This window comes from Gracilinanus agilis, chromosome 3, assembly GCF_016433145.1.
Source record: "Gracilinanus agilis isolate LMUSP501 chromosome 3, AgileGrace, whole genome shotgun sequence".
NCBI lineage: Eukaryota > Metazoa > Chordata > Mammalia > Didelphimorphia > Didelphidae > Gracilinanus > Gracilinanus agilis.
The window spans coordinates 182,879,944-182,898,137 of record NC_058132.1 but is presented as its reverse complement, the minus strand read 5'-3'; the positions used below and the strand labels follow the sequence as shown (position 1 = coordinate 182,898,137).

At 33.4% G+C, this 18,194-nt stretch overlaps 1 protein-coding gene across 2 annotated transcripts in view; it reads right to left on the bottom strand.

Moving 5' to 3' along the window:
• Positions 1 to 18,194, bottom strand: part of DYNC2H1 (dynein cytoplasmic 2 heavy chain 1) — a 390,998-nt gene that overhangs the window by 127,228 nt on the left and 245,576 nt on the right. For both annotated transcript variants that reach the window (XM_044668721.1, XM_044668720.1), the window contains 5 exons: positions 17,374 to 17,505; positions 16,378 to 16,450; positions 8,898 to 9,058; positions 4,744 to 4,869; positions 374 to 484 (listed from right to left, as the gene is read on the bottom strand). In XM_044668721.1, coding sequence (XP_044524656.1) covers positions 374 to 484; positions 4,744 to 4,869; positions 8,898 to 9,058; positions 16,378 to 16,450; positions 17,374 to 17,505 — 603 coding nt within the window. The remainder of the gene's footprint in view (positions 1 to 373; positions 485 to 4,743; positions 4,870 to 8,897; positions 9,059 to 16,377; positions 16,451 to 17,373; positions 17,506 to 18,194) is intronic.

The window sequence follows — 18,194 nt, the reverse complement described above, 5'->3', positions numbered from 1 at the left end:
TTTGGGAGAGCAGCATTTTAAGTCTCCTCACTTTTGGTTCTTCAGGAGATTAACATGTCAGTCTCCCAGTGAATCATTCCACATATGGAGTCTATACATTTAGAATTTTCTCATCAAGGTACATAAGAGCACAAAAGAGATTTTACATTTCATGGAGAGAGTATCTATTATTTGGGTAATAAAAAGAGAAGAAAAAAAAAGATTGAGGCACACACAAACAGCCATTAGGGGAGAAAATATAAAACAATTATATTTCATATAAAACATTTTCACATAAAGAAATTAAATCCTTTATTACAATATTATGTGTAATATACTTAACATACTGGTAACATTTTAATATGCCAGTGATCCAAGTTTACAATGTTTTTACCTCATATGTTATCTTCAAACTCGATTGAAGTAAAATAGGAGTAAAGTTAGGATGAACTTCAGCAGTGAGCCAAAGACGAAAACTCTCTTTGGGTTGAAGTGAATTTAGTTCCTGAAAGAAAGAAAGTAACAGATTTATTTAAATAAGTATTTCAAATGGAATTATTTTTTATGATTAGAACCTTAAATGGCTTATTATATACTTCCTATTAAATCCTTACAAATTATTTTAATGAGATTAAGCTAATGATGACTAATAAAAATATGGTTTATAAGTATGATCTAATCTAAGTATTGTACTCCATTTATAAAAAGTGTGAAATGGAAAAATAAAGACTGAGAATGGGCCAATTTGTACAAATGTTATGGGTAGCTATACATTTAAAAAACAAAATTTAACTATAATCATGTAATGTAAAACTGCAAGGCTTGTGCCATAAGAAAAAACAAATAAGATGATCACAGAAAACCTGAACTTATATGAAGTTATGCAAAATGAAGTGAGCAGAACCAGGAGAATATTGTATACAGTAGCAATAATAATATATGATGATCAACTGTGAATGACAACCATAATCAACAAGGTAAGGATCCAGGACAACTCCAAGAGACTCATGACAAAAAGATTTTATCTATCTCCACAGAAGGAAAAGACAGAGTCCAAATGCAAATTGAAACATGTCACTATTTCATTTCCTCCATGAATTCGTATCTAATGTAAGCACTGTGTACATATCTTCTTTCATTATATGACAAACATGGAAATATGTATTATAGGATAACATCTGTACAACCTATATCATATCACCTGTCTTCTTAGGGAGGAGGCTATGGGGAGGAGAGGAGAGAGAACATGGATTGCAAAATATCAGAAAACAAATGTTAAGAAATTGTATTGACATGTAATCTGGACAAAATTAAAATTTATATATGAATAAATAAAAACAACCCCCAGGCCATCTCATAGTAATAAGCTAAGTTGCAGAGAAAAAATGCAATTTTAGCCAATGTTAACATGAGCTCTATTATTAAATTTCTCATAGTAAAATACTGAAAATTTAAGAATTAGCTCTAGGGGAAATAGATATGTAGAATGTATCTCTTTTTGCTAATATCAAATGCTTCTTGGTAATGTTCTTGGGAATTATCTATTGTTTGTTTTCACTCATCACCACAGGCTACTTTAGCAAAGAATAGAAAGTAGTCTCTCTTCATTTTTAGACAGAAGCCCTAGCCCTTTGAATTAGTTTGAACTGAATAATGATTAATAAAAACTAACTCAATAATTTCACTAAAAAAATGCAAGACTTAGAACTTGAGAATTCTCTTTAGTTTAGCAACTTAAGCAGAAAAAAAAAGGAACCCAAAGGAAAAATATACATAGTGTGTAGACTAATATTACAAAATTTAAAAATATCCACAGAATGAATCATTTACAAAACACATAAATAAAAAGCTCTTTTATAAATTAACCCAATATGCTTTAAGAAATAAAAATTTAAGTAAATGAATTCTCAATCTATCAATTAAGATTTTATATCCAGAATCTAGAATTAGGCAAGAAGAGTGGTAAGGGTGGGCAATGGGGGTCAAGTGACTTGCCCAGGGTCACACAGCTGGGAAGTGTCTGAGGCCAGATTTGAAACTAGGACATCCTGTCTCTAGGCCTGGCTCTTAATCCACTGAGCCACCCAGCTGCCCCCCAAACACTTTTTGATAGCTTTTAAGCGCTCTATAATCTGCCCCCCACTATATCTATTCCACATTATTTCCCATTACTTCCCAACATGTACTTCTGAATATTTAATATGTGTTCTCTTCTCTAAGTGTTTTGTTATCCTATATACCCCTGCCTAGAAGGTCCTCCCTCCCATTTACTAATCTAATTCTTATTCATCATTCAAGACCCATATTGAATTCCACCATTTCTATTTAACTTCCTTTAAGTATGTATTTCTACCCACACTGACTTCTATCTCCAAACTCTTATTGCCACCTCTGGGTACATATTGGTCTCAAATTGCCTTAACTAAATTAATTTTGTTTCTTTGAAGATGGGAACTATGTCATATTTCTCTTGAGCTTCACAACTAGTACAGTGGTGAAAATTAATAGCAAAAAATATGCCATTTCCCACCTTCCCAAAGAATGGAAAAACAGGAATAGCATTTCAAATAACAAAATATGATTAAGTATTTTTTCCATTTATCTGTTTAGTGAAAATTAGACTTTCAAGAGATTTATGAACCATTAAAACTAATGGAACCTACAATTGGGGTATCCTAAAAACAAGTGGTGGTAAATGCTTGGTCACATGATTTTAACTATCAGGACTTAACGATAGGCAAACATAGGAAGGGGAAGATGATACTTTTATTCACTGTCATTTTAAAAAGATACATACATGCCAATATAGAGCTAACTCTACTTTCCCTCTGCAGCTCTGTTTGATTTCAATTCTATGGAACTGGAGGCTCCATCTCAGATAACCTGATGACTTGAGCTAACACTTTGGAATATTCAACACCTTCTCAAATCCCATGACTTTCTCTCCCCTTGGACTGGAGGGCTGCAGGGTAGCACTTGAAATTCTTCACAAAATTTCTAACTAACTCCACTTTCTCATCTCCACAGAACATGATGCCCCTTTGGCAGGCAGCCCCTCAGGATCCCCACCCCCACTTTCTCATTTCCCTTTGTATGGTCTTCTCCCATCGCACTGTAAGTTCTTTGAGGGCAGGAACTACCTTTCTTTTTCTTACTGTATCCCTACAGCTTAGTACAGTGTCTAGCACAAAGTTAAGTGCTTAATAAATATATATTATGTTATATTGTATAATACAAACAGTACACACACACACACATACACCTATATGGCATAGTCGATAGGGTCTTAGTCTTAAAAGTCAGAAAGGTCTATTTTTTTAATTCCTGTCTAGACACTAGGCAATTCAAATAACCTCTCTCAGCCTTTGTTTCTTCATCTATAAAGCAGAAATAATAATCACATCTTACCTAAAAGGGTTATAGAAAGGTTCAAATAAAGTACTATGTTTAAAATACTTTTCAAAACTTAAAGGCTCTATCTAAATGCTAGTTATCATGATTATGATATATGGCACTATTTAAACAACTGAATGCAATTTATATTACAAAAAGGATTAATGATGATATATATGTGAAATTGTAAAGAAAATAATGTCTATTGTACAATACCTTTCTCAGGATTCTCATAATCATTAACAGATCAAATGTCTTAGCCACAAAAACAAATAAATAAACACCATTTGATTTATTTTATTTTGTTTTCAAAATGACCTGTAAATTCTATCATGAAGTCATCTTCTCTACCCTTATTTCTAGAAATGAGATTTGAGGCCAGTTTGATATCCTCTCCTCAAACCAGTTTATTGTCAGACTTCTAACTATTCAAAGGCACACCACAAATACAGACTATTTTTTACTCAAGATGTTTGTTAGAGAAAATTATGAGGACAGTTTTAGTTTATCCTTCTATCTACCCATCTATGTACCTACCCCATTCATAAACTTCTCATTTATATTTATATGGTACTTTCTAATTACAAGTCATTTGTAAATTGTTTATCAAAGCTACCCTCTCTAAGTTAGATAGTTCAAATCTTAAATTGAAGGAGCATCAGTGGCTGCTCAGTGTGACTCCCATGTTGAACTTTTCCCAGACAGATGAAACAGAACAAGAGGCTGCCATAAAACTGGGTATCTGGTATGAAAGTGTAAACATCACAAACAGGTTCTTATTAATTCTAGGATTTTCCACACCTTGGTACCCTTACCTATATAATACCTCTTCTTCAAATTACTCAAGCTTGTCCCTTTCTTCCCAAATAATACCATTTTGCAACAACAATACCTGTCAAGTGTAAAATACTGTATGACATTTAAAATTTAATAGTTAAAAGGATGGTCTTTCCAGGAAAAAAAATCTGCTTTTGAATTAGCATTTAAAAGTAAACTTGACAAAGTTTTAAAAAGATTTGAAGTGATTTCATCATATTCTGATTTCTAGAATATTCACAAGTATTATCTGTTACAGCTTTGTATAAGATGATGGTTTTTTGTTTTGATTTTTTATTTTTTAAACTTTTATCTTCCATCTTAGAATCAATACTGTGTATTAGTCCCAAGGCCAAAAAATGTTAAGAACTAGGCAATGGGGGTTAAGTGACTTGCTCATGGTCACACCTCCAAGAAGTGTCTAAAGCCACATTTGAACCCAGGACCTTCTACTTCTAGGCCTGGTTCTCTGAGTCACCTAACTACCCCTGAAGGAGTTCTTTTACTGAATAAATTAAACAGTAGACTTACTATGTCTCATTTTTCGAAACCTACCTTCTCCAGCACAGGAAGCCATGACACCACAAGATGTAAGTTTTTCAAGCACAGCCACTCTCCATTTTGAGCACATTCTCTCAGCATTTGAATTGCTAAATCAGCTTGACCTTGGCCCATGGCAACCTAGGAGAAAAAAAAGAAAGGAAAAATTTTCTATTACAGAATATGTTGTCAGTGTCACATGCAACATAAGAAGTTTTAGAATTTTATATTGAACTATGGTTTAGAACTTTTATAATGAGATTTCTGGATTTTTTATAATTTATATCTATTCTAAAACCTAAGCATTAATTTTAAAATGCCATTTCTAATCAAACAATAAGCAGGAACTATTTGTTCTCTCTTACATTTTGTTTCCAGAATTGCTTGCATTCATTCCTTTTCTTCCACTGCCTCACCATGGAACCTATTATCTTGATTCCCCTTAAAATGATCTCCCAAAGATTAACTACCATTATCTTGTTAATTTCTCCCCTTTTTATTTCATCATTTCCTTAAACACTTTGGTAGTATCTAAAAGTACCTTTCTTTAAAATCTCTTTCCTTCAAGAATAACCATAGAATATAAAAATTATTTAGAAGTTCATTTACCAAGACATCTACATGAATACAATTATAAAATACTCTTTACAACCTAAATAACTGTAGATATGTTAATAATTTGTGATTAGAGCATGCTGATATGATAAAAATTAACATAAACTTCTAAAATGATTCACTTAATCAGTGCCATATCAAACAAAACACCAAAATTTTATTTTAGCAAGCTAGAAAAAATAACAATTCATTTAAAGTACAAAAAAATTGAAGTCTTCAGGGGAAATTTTTTAAAATCATAGAAAGGAAGTGGAATTGGTAGTATCAGATCTCAAACTATAAAATAAAGTGGTGAAGTGGTGATCACAGAAAAGTTGATCATTGGAACAGATTAGGAATACAATATACAAAAGCAAACAAACATAGTATTTAAACAACCCAAAGTCTTCAACCATTGAGATAAATTCTTATTATCTAATAAAAACTTCTGGAAACAATGGAAAGTCTCACAGAATTAAGTTTAGACTAAGATCTCACAGCATGCATCACAATGAGTTACAAATGGATTCAGGAGCTTGACATAAAATGATACAATAAAGTAAATTAAATAATCAGAGGGGAAAATGACTTTTGCAGCTATAAATAAGAGAATAATTTATAACCTGATGAAGGTTAAAGAGAATCAAAGAATATAAAATGGGGGATTTTGATTACTTAAAATTGAATAAAAATGATGTAGTTAATAGGGGAAAAGCTAGTTGAAAAAAATCTTTGCAGCAAGTTTTTTGGATAAAGGTTTGATATACAAGATATATAAAGAACTGATCCAAATATATAAGAATAATAGCCACTTCCCTAATAACAAATTATCAAAGGATGTGAACCAACAGCTCTCAAAGGAAGAAATCCAAGAAATTGACAGCCATGTGAAAAATGCTACAAATCCCTAAAAATAGAGAATAAAAATTAAAGTAACTCTGAGGTTCCATCTTTCACATATCAGATTGATGTCAGAAAAAGAAAATGCAAATTATTGGAGGAGCTGTGGGAAAATAGCCATACTGGTCCCCAAATGAAGGAATTGTGAATGAGTATAACCATTCTGGAAAAATCATAATTTTTAAATATTTTATTTTTATAAAATTTAATTAAACAATGCATATTCCTTGACACAGCAATACCATAACTAAATCTATACTACCAAGGAGATCAAAGAAAGAAGGAAAAGACTCCTATACATATACACAAATATTTATAGCAAATCTTTTTGTTGAACCAAAGAACTGGGAATTAAAGGCCAGCCCATTAACTGAGGAATGGCTGAATAAATTTAGGTATATGTACTTCATGGACTATGTTCCTTAAGAAATGAAAATAGAGATGGTTTCTGAAAAACTTATAGACTTATATGAACTAATAAAGAGTAAAAAAAAACAGTTTATGCAGTAGCAACAACACAACGTGGTGAGAAATAAAGTATAAGAATCGAATATAATCTCCATGTTGTGTTCTGATCAGATTACAGTACCAAAAGAACTTCTTATTAGTGGAGGCAAAACTTCATTTAATCTGATACAATATCACACTAGCATTGCCTCTTCACAGGGCTAACTCATATTAAGCTTTCAACCTATTAAAATCTCCAAAATTTATGAGAAAAATTGCTGTCTAACTTTGACTCTGGATCTCATTCTCATGGACTTGATTTCCTGAATCAATTCAGTCTTCATCTCTTGACCTCTGCAACATTTGATATTGTCCTACTTATTTTTACTCTTATATTTACTTTTTTTTACCTTTTTATTCTTTTTTCCTCCTTTTGCTTCCAAAATACCAATTTTGTTTCCTTGGGTCTCTTCTTACCTGTTTCCCCGTTTCTTTCCCTGTTCTTACTTTGACCCCTTAATATTGATATTCACTCAAGGTCCTGTGGTTTCTGCTCTTCTCTTTTTCCTCTATACATTTTCTCTTGGCAGTTTTAACTTCCATCTGTATAAAGATGATTCTCAAACCTTATTTTAACTCTAATATCTTTTTTGAGCTTCAGAATCATATTTTGACAGGTCTACTGGATATTTCTAATTGGATATCCTACTGTTAATACAAACTCAATTTCCAAAATTTAAATAATATTTTCCCATAAAATAATCCCACTCCATCACATCTTTTGAATGGCTATATCTCTGACTGAATGGCAACACCACTTATCTAGTTACATGTATCTAACATCTCAGAATTATCTTTGACTCTTCCTTATGATGCACCTATAGTGTATAAGATTTGGTTATTCGTCCTGTAAATGGGAAGGAAAGTTGTATTCAAGAAGAATTTAAAAGTAAGGAAATAGAACTTGGTCAGAGATACAAGGAAACAGTCAATAATAAATTCTGAGTTTCCAGGTTAGAAGCCTACAAGGATTCAATCTAATTCAAGAAGTATCTACTATGTGCCAGACATTTTGTCAATCTAGGACACAACTATTTGCTAAGAAAGACTGAATTTGGGATACAGATAATCACTTCACAAAACATGCAGGTGAGGGATGTATTATAGGTCATTGGAAATATAATAGGATACTTCAGGTGAAGAGTCAAAAGTAGAAATGATTAATTGGGAATCAATCCTGTGTTCATATCCACTTTCATTACTAATCATACAATCCTGGGCAAATAACTTGACTTCTGTCTGCATCTATTTCTTCATGTGTAAAATGGAAATAATAGCAGCACCTACCTCCCAGAGTTTTTGGAAGGCTAAAATGAAATAATATTTGTGATCTAGCAACAATGGCTTCCTTGTCTCAATCCTGATGCTTCACTGCATTTTCAATGGCTATCTTCCATGTATGGGATGCTTTCTCCTCTTCTGTGCCTCCTAGCTTCCAAGTCTCCTTCAAGTTTCAGTACAAATCTCATCTTCTCCATGAGGCCTTTCCCAGCTGTCTTCAATACTATAGCCTTCTCTCTTTCTACCAATTTGTACACATGCACTCACAGAGATACACACATGTATGTATTGTGTTCATGTATAGCCATCAAGATAATTATGTTTTTCTGCATGTATACATATATGTGCAACATATATTTTATATCTATGTACATATGTATATAAATATAATCTCTTTAATGGTTTACATGTTGTATCCCCCATTAGACTATGAGCACCTTGAGAGAAGTGACTGTTTTTGCCTTTCTTTGAATCTCCAGTGCTTAGTCAATGCCTCAGAACTAGAAATTGGCCCTCTGACATTGAAATACCCAGGTTTCTCTAAGAGATTGTGAAGTGAAATGGGAAAATGATATATGTATTAACTAGATAATCAAAATAATCCCTCCCTAAGTAATTTTAATTATCAAGATATTTCAGATAAGCACATTTTATTAGATACTTTCTTTTCTCCCCTAGAAAACTGCCTCAATATTCCAAAAATAAACAAAAGCATAATAACCCTTTAACACAGCAAATTACAACCTAGTGAGTTGAAAAAGAATGTATTTTTAAAGGATAAGCAAAATATTCTTTTCTCATCAATGAATAAAATATTCTGATAGTACTGCTTCAAGCAGTAGCAATAATAACTTTGGTAGATTTAATAAAACCAATCTGGGACTAACCTGATGATAATTCTCTCCACTCCGTTCAGTATTAGCGAGTTCCTGTAATTCTTGGGAAGGATCAGCTCCAGGAGAAATAATGATCAAAATGGGTTCGATTTCTAATGTCTCTTTATAAAGACGTTTCAGATTCAAAGGTGGTGGGGACAACTCTTTCATTCCTAAAATGTTTATGAAGGCAATAAAAAGATCATCAAAATACATTCCTTGAGTCTTCCAGTTAAAATAACTATATGTTGAGGAAAGGAGATATATGAAATCCTTATCAATTATTTTCATCTAGAAATCATGGATATGAATCATAACATTAATAAGCTATAAAGAATAAGTACACTTCTCTTCCAGGAAGATATGACTGCAAACCATCCTAAACCGCTACACATACATATGTATACAAAGAAGATATATAAAATAAATGCAAGGTAATCTTAGGGATTATCATGAGGGAGGAAAGCAGTAAAAGGTGGGGGTAGCATGAGGGTAGGAAAGTTTTCATGCAAAAAGTGGTACTTAAAATGAGCCTTGAATGAGACCAAAGAATCTAAGGATTCAGAGAAGCAGAGGAGGAGTATTCCAGGTGTGGGGCATAGTCTATATATATAAAAACACAGAAACATGAGATGCTATATCATGTTATACCAGTTATATCAATAAGGACAGTTTGGCTAGAAATCAAAGTTTAGAGAAGCAGAGTTTTATGTAGTAAGACAAAAAAAGTGAGATGGGGTCAAATTATATATTGCCAAATTAAATGGTAATCATCTCTTCTTCTGGGGCTTAACTAAGTCTTAACTTGGAAATTAAAACACAGAAGTATTTTCTTTTGAAGCCATTGCCTCAGAGTAATTACTGATTTATTTGGGAAACTGTGCTAGGCAGTTCTATACTTGGAGGAACTAAATCAATATTACTTGTTTAATGACAAGCTTCAAAAATATAAGACTATAATTTCAATTAGAGGGAAAATTTTATCAGCTCAAAAGATTAGGAAATTATAAAAGAGAAGGAAAAATACTGCATTTCACAGAACATTAGGGCCAAAAGGAAACCTTAGCTGTCATCCTCTCTAACCTTTCATTAAATACAGGAACAGGAACAGCATATTTAATAGGTGGCAATCATAATTCTAAGTATATGCTTCTCTACAAGTATACTCCTTGGTGTCCACTCCTCCCATGAACAGTGTATCACAGGTTGATCTGGAAATATTTTTAGTTATTATTTTTACAAATCCAACTCAACATAACTTTTATTTAAGCCAAGTGTGTCTACTGGTTAACTATTACAACTAGGAGGAAAAGTTGGGGCTCATGAATTACAGTTTTAAGAGTAGTGATCCAGATTATCTTGACCCTGGGGAATAGCTGCCTCTCCATGAAAACAGATGCAAGCTATATTGTGGAGGTGGCAGGTCTTGTGCTAAGCATTTTACTCATTAATTAAGTGGCAAGGGATTGGGTGTGGGGGAAGTTCTAAAACCTAGTTGAAAATGCTAAAGGAAAAAAGTTAAGTAGAAAGACCAAATGAAGTAATATACAAACTGATCAAGAAAATAAAGGTATTTTAATTATAAAAATATACTTATCTGGAAGATATATAAGGCTTACCTTTTCATTATGTGATAGTGTATGGGGTTTTTTATATTGCATGCAATGAGCAGAGCTATAGAGGCTATTGTTAATTGTGTTCTTCAATCTTAAACTGTTTGTGATGTATGATATCCATGCTAAGGTTATCGTTTTCTAGTTTAAGAGGGGAATTTAAATTATATTCAAGGCTTGCTCCTACTTGTGGGACTCTTTTCTACCCTGCTGAGAGATTAATGAATGAGGGTACAATAAATAAATTGATTTCCTGCATCCTATATACTGTAAGGAACTCTTGCACAGTAATGGATAGGAACAACTATTCAGAGGAGGATATAACTACCCAAATATTTTTAAGGACTTCTGAACTATACATTTTAACTAATTTTAGAGTACTAGCAATCAAACAGACAAAAAAGAAGCAACCCTGTATGGATAGAAACCCCACAAGATAATTTACTTTTTATTTCTAAGCCATAAGTTCTTTTAAGAAACAGGATCAAAGCTAATGCCTTTCAGCTAGTTAGTCAAAAGACAAATATTAAGCACCTCCTATCTGCCAGACACTGTCCTAAATGCAGAAAGGTAAAACTTAGTAATCCCCAGGAATTCACAATCTAATAAAGGAGAAAAAATACAACAACTATGTATGAATAAGCTATACATAAGATTAAAAAAAGGAAAAATCAACAAAGGGAAGACTTAAAGGATACCAAAGAAGGCAAAAATGAGGAGGGAGAGCTTTCTAGTCATAAGGGACAACCAGCAAAAATGCCCAGAACAGGATTGATAAAAGTGTCTTGTCTTGTTCATAGAACAGTAAGATTAGTGTTGAAGGACTGTAGAATACAACTCCTGGTGACTCCTTCACCCATTACCTTTGTAAGAGGAGTGGCTCCTATCACTATCTTAATAAATGAAGAAATCTCTAACTTTCTCAATTAAATCAAACAGTGATACAATCTTAGTGTGAACAATGACTATTAAGTCAATCAAAGGCCTTTTGACTAGACAAAGCAAAATAACGTGACACAGGATGCTCATGATTGGTGGAAAAAACTTTCATCTTCTCCTGATGCCCCCTCTCTACCAACAGAGAATTGTGGGAACTTCAAAGGTCTAAATGTTTAGAGTTTTCTAATTGATATCCCAGTAGCATCTCTTAAATATGAGCTGTGACAGTCTTCCTGAGGAATTGAGCACTTATACACTGAGGAAAAGTTTCCAAAAGAAATTCAACAGAAGTTCTACTGTGCCTAAGAGGAACTTTGTGAGAATACCATAAAGGAGAGAAATCTTTCAGCAACCAAGATTTGGGTAATCTCTGCCACAAGCACTCTAAGCTGAAGCATTTTCCTAGAAATCAATATATGCTGGTGGAAAGATAATGTCACAGACTTTTGGGAGTATGCTCTAAACCAGTGAGTCCCAAAGTGGGCGCTACCAACCCCTGGTGGGTGCTGCAGCAATCCAGAGAAGAGGTGATTGCCACAGAAGCATTTATCTTTCCTATTAATTGCTATTAAAATTTTTAAAAAATTAATTTCCAGGGGGCTAAGTAATATTTTTTCTGGAAAGGGGGCAGTAGGCCAAAAAAGTTTGGGAACCACTACTCTAAACCAACTTACTTAGCCATACTACCTTAATAAAATGCCCCTCTCTAAAAGATAATTAAATTTGCTGTGTAATAGACATTATCTGATAATCAACAGAACTATAACACTGAGGGGGTTATAATACTAAAAAAAATTCACTCTCCATATCTCAGTGTCTCCAGAAACCTGAGAAGATGAGAAGTAGCTGAGCTCTGGGACCTGATTGATACTGCCAGGAGGGGTTGACAAAGCAAGCCTTGAGTACATGCTATATAACACACATATATATATATATTACACCCACATATATATATAAACACACACACACACACACACTTATATATGTGTCTATATGTTTTATAATTATGTCCCCCACCTCCCTGTAATAGTGTAGGTTTTTTAAGGGCAGAGAGTGTTTTCTATTTTACTTTGTATTTCTGGAGTCTAGAATATGATAAGCTCTTAATAACCACTTTTCAATTAACTTGTTAAGTTGATCCTCTAAGCAGAATTTGTGGAAGATCTCAAGCAATGAAAAGGCATGGAGAAGCTGCAACCTCCACAGATATATGAAGTGTCCACAGTGATGAGATCATAGATCAACAAAATATCAAACTATGTTTTGAGAATCTGATATGGATACTGAAATGAAATAATTACTTCTTTTATAATAACTGTTTAGTGTGATAGGCCTCCTCATATTAACATATAGTTTATTAAAATAACTTCCTTCAAAGCTTAACAGAAATGCCAGCTCTTATATGTGATTTCCCCCACCACTTCTTAGTGCTTTTTCTTCTTGAAATTACTCCATATTACTTTTATATAATTTATAATATTTATCTGTGTACATGTTTAAACCACTAAGAAGAATGCAAGCTCTTTCTAGCAAGGAATTTCTGGGTTGGAATATTGGAGACCTAACATAGTACCATACAAATATTAGGCATATAATATCAGTCAACCAAAAAAGCATATAATAAGCATCTATTTTGTGTGAAGTACTGTATAAGACAATAAAGACAAAAAAACAAAAAAATGAAGCAATAGAAAATCATTGAATTTTATGAGTAAGAGGAAAATGACATGATCAGATGTGAGCTTAAGAAAAATCACTTTGGAAATATGTAGAAAGGACTGGAGTGGTGAGAGATTTGAGGCACAGAAACTGATTAGGAGAGCATTGTGATAATCAAGATGAGGGGTGAGGAAGACCTGCAGTAAAGTATTGGCTGTTTGAATAGAGAAAATGGGCCAGACAAAAGACACATTGTGAGGAAGAAATCAAAAGACTTGGCAACTAACTAGGTAACGGAAAGTGAGGAATCAAAGATAATGCCAAGGTTAGGAATCTGAGATACTGGGAGAATGGTGGTGCCTACCACAGAAATAAGGAAGTCCCAAGAAGGGGTGGGTTTGAGAGGAAAAATAATGAATTCTGTTTTGGAAATGATGAGTTTGCAATGTCTTGAAGTAAATAAATACCCTTGAGTTGAACTGAACTAAAACCAAATGCTATTTGGAAAATGTTTGCTAATAAAATAAGCAAAAAAACTCAAACTGAACATAGCAGAAATATAAAAGGTAAATTTTATATATTAGTAAAATATTTCAGTCTCAAGAAAAATAAGAGAAATCATTAAAAAGTTACACTATTCAGGAAAAATTTAAAGTTATTAATTGCACTTAATTATAAACAATTAACCATTTCTGCCTTCAAACACGCCAATGAAATTTCTAGGATATAAGTTTAGGAAAATAAGTGGCCATGTCTCATGACAAATACAATTATAAATGTCATCATTAATCAACACCATCTTGTCAAGGAAGAAAGCACAAAATGTCAATGTCATTTAGCATATTTTAAACTCCCGAAAATAGTATGTTTTGAAGAAATGGCATGATGGATTTGAAGTCAAAACTAAAAGGAAAGAATGATGGATTTGAAGTCAGATGTTACAAGTTCAAGTACTAGTTCTAGCACTAATAAACTAAGTAACATTGAGTTTCAATTCCCTCATCTGAAAAATTACTTAGTCTGGCTCACACCATTTACCAAATCCTATTTAGCTCTTTATCTATGATCATATGAACTATATACTCTTTGTTATTGTAAAACCCACTGGGTTATTTTGTCTATCCTGATCCTTTGCCTTCTTACAGTATTTCTTAAGAGTACTGGATATGGATTTGAAGAATATTAAAGATCTTTTAGTCTAATCACCTCATTAGAGATGAAGATTCTGAAGCCCAGAAATTTAAAATATAAGAGAGGTAGATATAGGAAGCTCCCAAATCAAATTAATAAAATTCCAGAATATTGAACTTTTGTATGATCCTTTTAAAGAACTTCTCACTACCTGGGGTCTATGAATTTCAGGGATCCATGAATTGGATAGTAAAGAAAATACATCTTTATTTTCACTCAATTTTAACTGAAATTTAAATTTTCTTCACTTAAGATTTTTAAAAGATTATTTTGTAGATCCAAAAGTTTCATCAGACTATCATACAAGTTCATGTATAGTCACTCTCAGAATAATTGAGTGCCTTGGGACAGAAGTAGATGGGACTTACATGTGCTTTTCCCCAACTTTCTCTCACATTCACATAGTCCAAAAGAAAAGTACTTAAGAGCACTGAATGGATTTTTCTAGCCCAAGAAGCAGTAGCAGACAGGGCACTAGAGTAGTATTTTGTCTTGGGTAGGCTTTGGAGGAAGTTAAATTACTTATTTTGGTAAATTCTATTTGAATATAAGAATGTTTTCTAAGATCAAACATTATATTCATGTAATATGAAGAGTTTTCATAGTAAAAATTACAGAAGCAGTGCATACCCATATGGTCTTTATGGGAAGCTAGGTGGCACAACAGATGGAAGGTCTGGAGTTAGAAAGACTTGTCTTCCTCGGTTCAAATCTGGCCTCAGATACTTACTAGCTGTGTGACCCTAGACAGGTCGCTTAACCCTGTTTGCCTTGGTCTCTTCATCTGTAAAATGAACTTGATAAGAAAATAGAAAACCACTCCAGTATTTTTGCCAAGATAATTCTAAATGTGGTTACAAAGAATCAGACATGACTGAAAATGATTCAACAACAATATTATGTCTTTATGAAGTTAAAATTTTTACCCAAATATATGACTAATTTTATCTCTATTAAATTTCATTGCATTAGAATCAATCCAATGTTTAAGTCTATCAAGATCTTTTTGGATCTTCAATAGAGATGACCATCACTCCCTGTTAGCAAACTTTGTCGGAAAATCTGAAAAACATGCCATCTATGGCTTTATAAGAGTCACGGATAACAATATTAGGAGCAGAGTCAGAGGAACATTGTACACAGACTGATATACTATGGTAAAATCGAATGCAATGGACTTCTGTACCAGCAGCAATGCAATGACACAGGACAATTCTGAGGGATTTATGGTAAAGAACGCTGCCCACATTCAGAGGAAGGACTGCAGGAGAGGAAACATATAAGAAAAACAACTGCTTGAATGCATGGGTCGGGGTGGACATGATTGGGAATGTAGACTCAAAACTACCACACCAATGCAACTATCAACAATTTGGAAATAGGTCTTGATCAAGGACACATGACAAAATCAGTGGATGTGCGTCGGCCATGGGTGGGGGATTGAAGGGGGTGAAGGGGAAAGTAGGAGCATGAATCATGTAACCATGTTAAAAATGAATATTAATAAATGTTTAAATTTTAAAAAAAAGTATAGAACCCTGAGGTACTACACTGGAAACTTACTTCCAATCTGACATATTCATCTGGGAAAACTATCTGATAGCTATATGCTACACAATTTAAATTCCTAATCATAACAAAAACCTCAAAGTTGTCATTCCTTTTATAAAATTGTATAGCATCAAACTCATAGAGAATGAGAAAAAAACCAAGTTAATGGTCAACAAGTAAAAAGAAATTAGTCCTCTGACTCCAAGTCAACTTCAATGAGAACCTGATAGTAAAAAACTACTTGAAGACACTTTGCTATAAATGTTTCCTTGATTTTACCCTTAAGACCTAATTTTAAAGCCCCTTTATAACTATGTATTTGAGCTTATAAAAACTGTGTTCATCAAATGCAATTCAACACTAAAGTAACATATAATATTATGTTAAAAAGAAATCTGCACTTTTAAAATCTATCTTATTAACAACTATAAATACTATAAAGACTTGTAAATTAAGATCCCAAAAATAAGTATATGTTAAAAACAAATGATTCATACCATGAGTATAGAGTTAGTTAATCATTTCAAGATAGCACTTACCCAGAGTTTTACATGCAAAAAGGGCCATAGCACTTTGAAGTCTATCTGGTCTAAGAGCCTGTACCACTAGGACCTTGGTATAAAAGAGACAATAAACAGTTAAAGACAATAACATTATAACTTTAAAAATCACCACAATTGAAAAAAAGTATGTTAATTTAAGAAAACAGATATTTCAAGGAATATAAGGATGAAAATATGACAGGGCATCTTAATTATTCTCCGAGTAGTCATCCATCAAGATCTCTCTTTCAAGACATGACTAAACAATGTCAACTGCTTCAAACTAAAGCTGATTAAATAATCCATTGTTTCAGCCAGAGTGCCCAAGGATACTCTCGGAGTGGTTAAGGGAATTATGAAATGAAATCAATCACCCAGACAGACAATAAGTTTAGAACCAAGATCTGCAATGCCATGAAGAAATTTCTAACTTGTTGTCCTTGAAATCAAACTAGTGATGCTTGTTCAAGGTCACAAGAGTATTAAATAACAAGACAGGACTTGAAACCAAACTTTCTGACTCTAAATTAGAGAGCATTGCACTACTTGATGGCTGTGTCATGTATGTTCTATCACGGGATACTATAAAAGGATGGCATGTAATTCAGACTATTTATCATTAAGATTTCTACTGGAGGACTGGGGGAAAACCTGGCACAGATAGGTAAATCCTATGAAGCTAGACCAAAAATTCTCTTTATCTTTCAAGGTTTTCTCTTATAGTCACCCATAAAGCAAATACTATTCTGAGGAAAATGAAGAATTTATGGCCAGTTGATGGGCATATACTAAAAGAAACCACAACTATAAAATAGTACATTTTAGTACTTATCTTTTTAGTCCTAGTGTCAGGTGACAATCAAAACCTACTTGCCACTAAATAGCAAGTGTATCAAAGATTGGCATATATAATGTCAAGTTTAAATCATGTAACTACAAAAGAATAATTCAGACTTCAGAAACATTTCCCATTTAGATAAAGTTCAATTTTACCTGCTGAAATAAGGAAACCTTCTTTGATAGAATGGATGGAAATTCCTGCTCACACATTGAGTTATGGTAATAGGGCCGCCACAGACTTACATCATCAAAGCAGAGTGTCTGATACAGAGCAGGAAGTGATATCTATAAAGGAAATACACAGATCCATATAACTAAAAAAATAAAATAGTCAATGACTCTCAATATTCCATAGATGTTATATGTCCAAGCCTAAATCTAGCTTGTCAGCACAGGGTGGTAGGGGCAGGGAATACAAAACAGTGGACAACACCTATGGAATTTCCCTTTTCTTGTTGAACATTATTTCCTCTGCTGCAATCTTTAATTCAACAAAACTAACATTCTCCCTGTTCCTCATACACAACACTTCATTTTTGTCTCTGTGCCTTCATACTAACTTTCCCCTAAGCCTGGAATGTACTCCTCTCTTCATCTATGCCTTATGGACTCCCAACTCCATTCAAGATGCAGCTGAAGGACCATCTTCTATATTAAGGCTTTTGGTGGGCAGCTAGGTGGCTCAGAGGATAGAGAGGTAGACCTGGAGACAAGAGACAGGGTTCAAAATTGGTCTTATACACTTCCTAGCTGTGTGCCCTGGGCAAATCACTTAACCCCAATTGCCTAGCCCTTACTGCTCTTCTGCCTTAGAATCAATACTTATTGATTCCAGCATGGAAGGTAAAGCTTTTTTCCTAATACCTCTAACTGTTAGTGTCTTCTGTCCCAAACTACCTTCTATTTATTCTGTACATACTAAAAAATGTACATGTTGTCTCCCTGATAGAATATAAGTCCTTTCAATGCAAAGA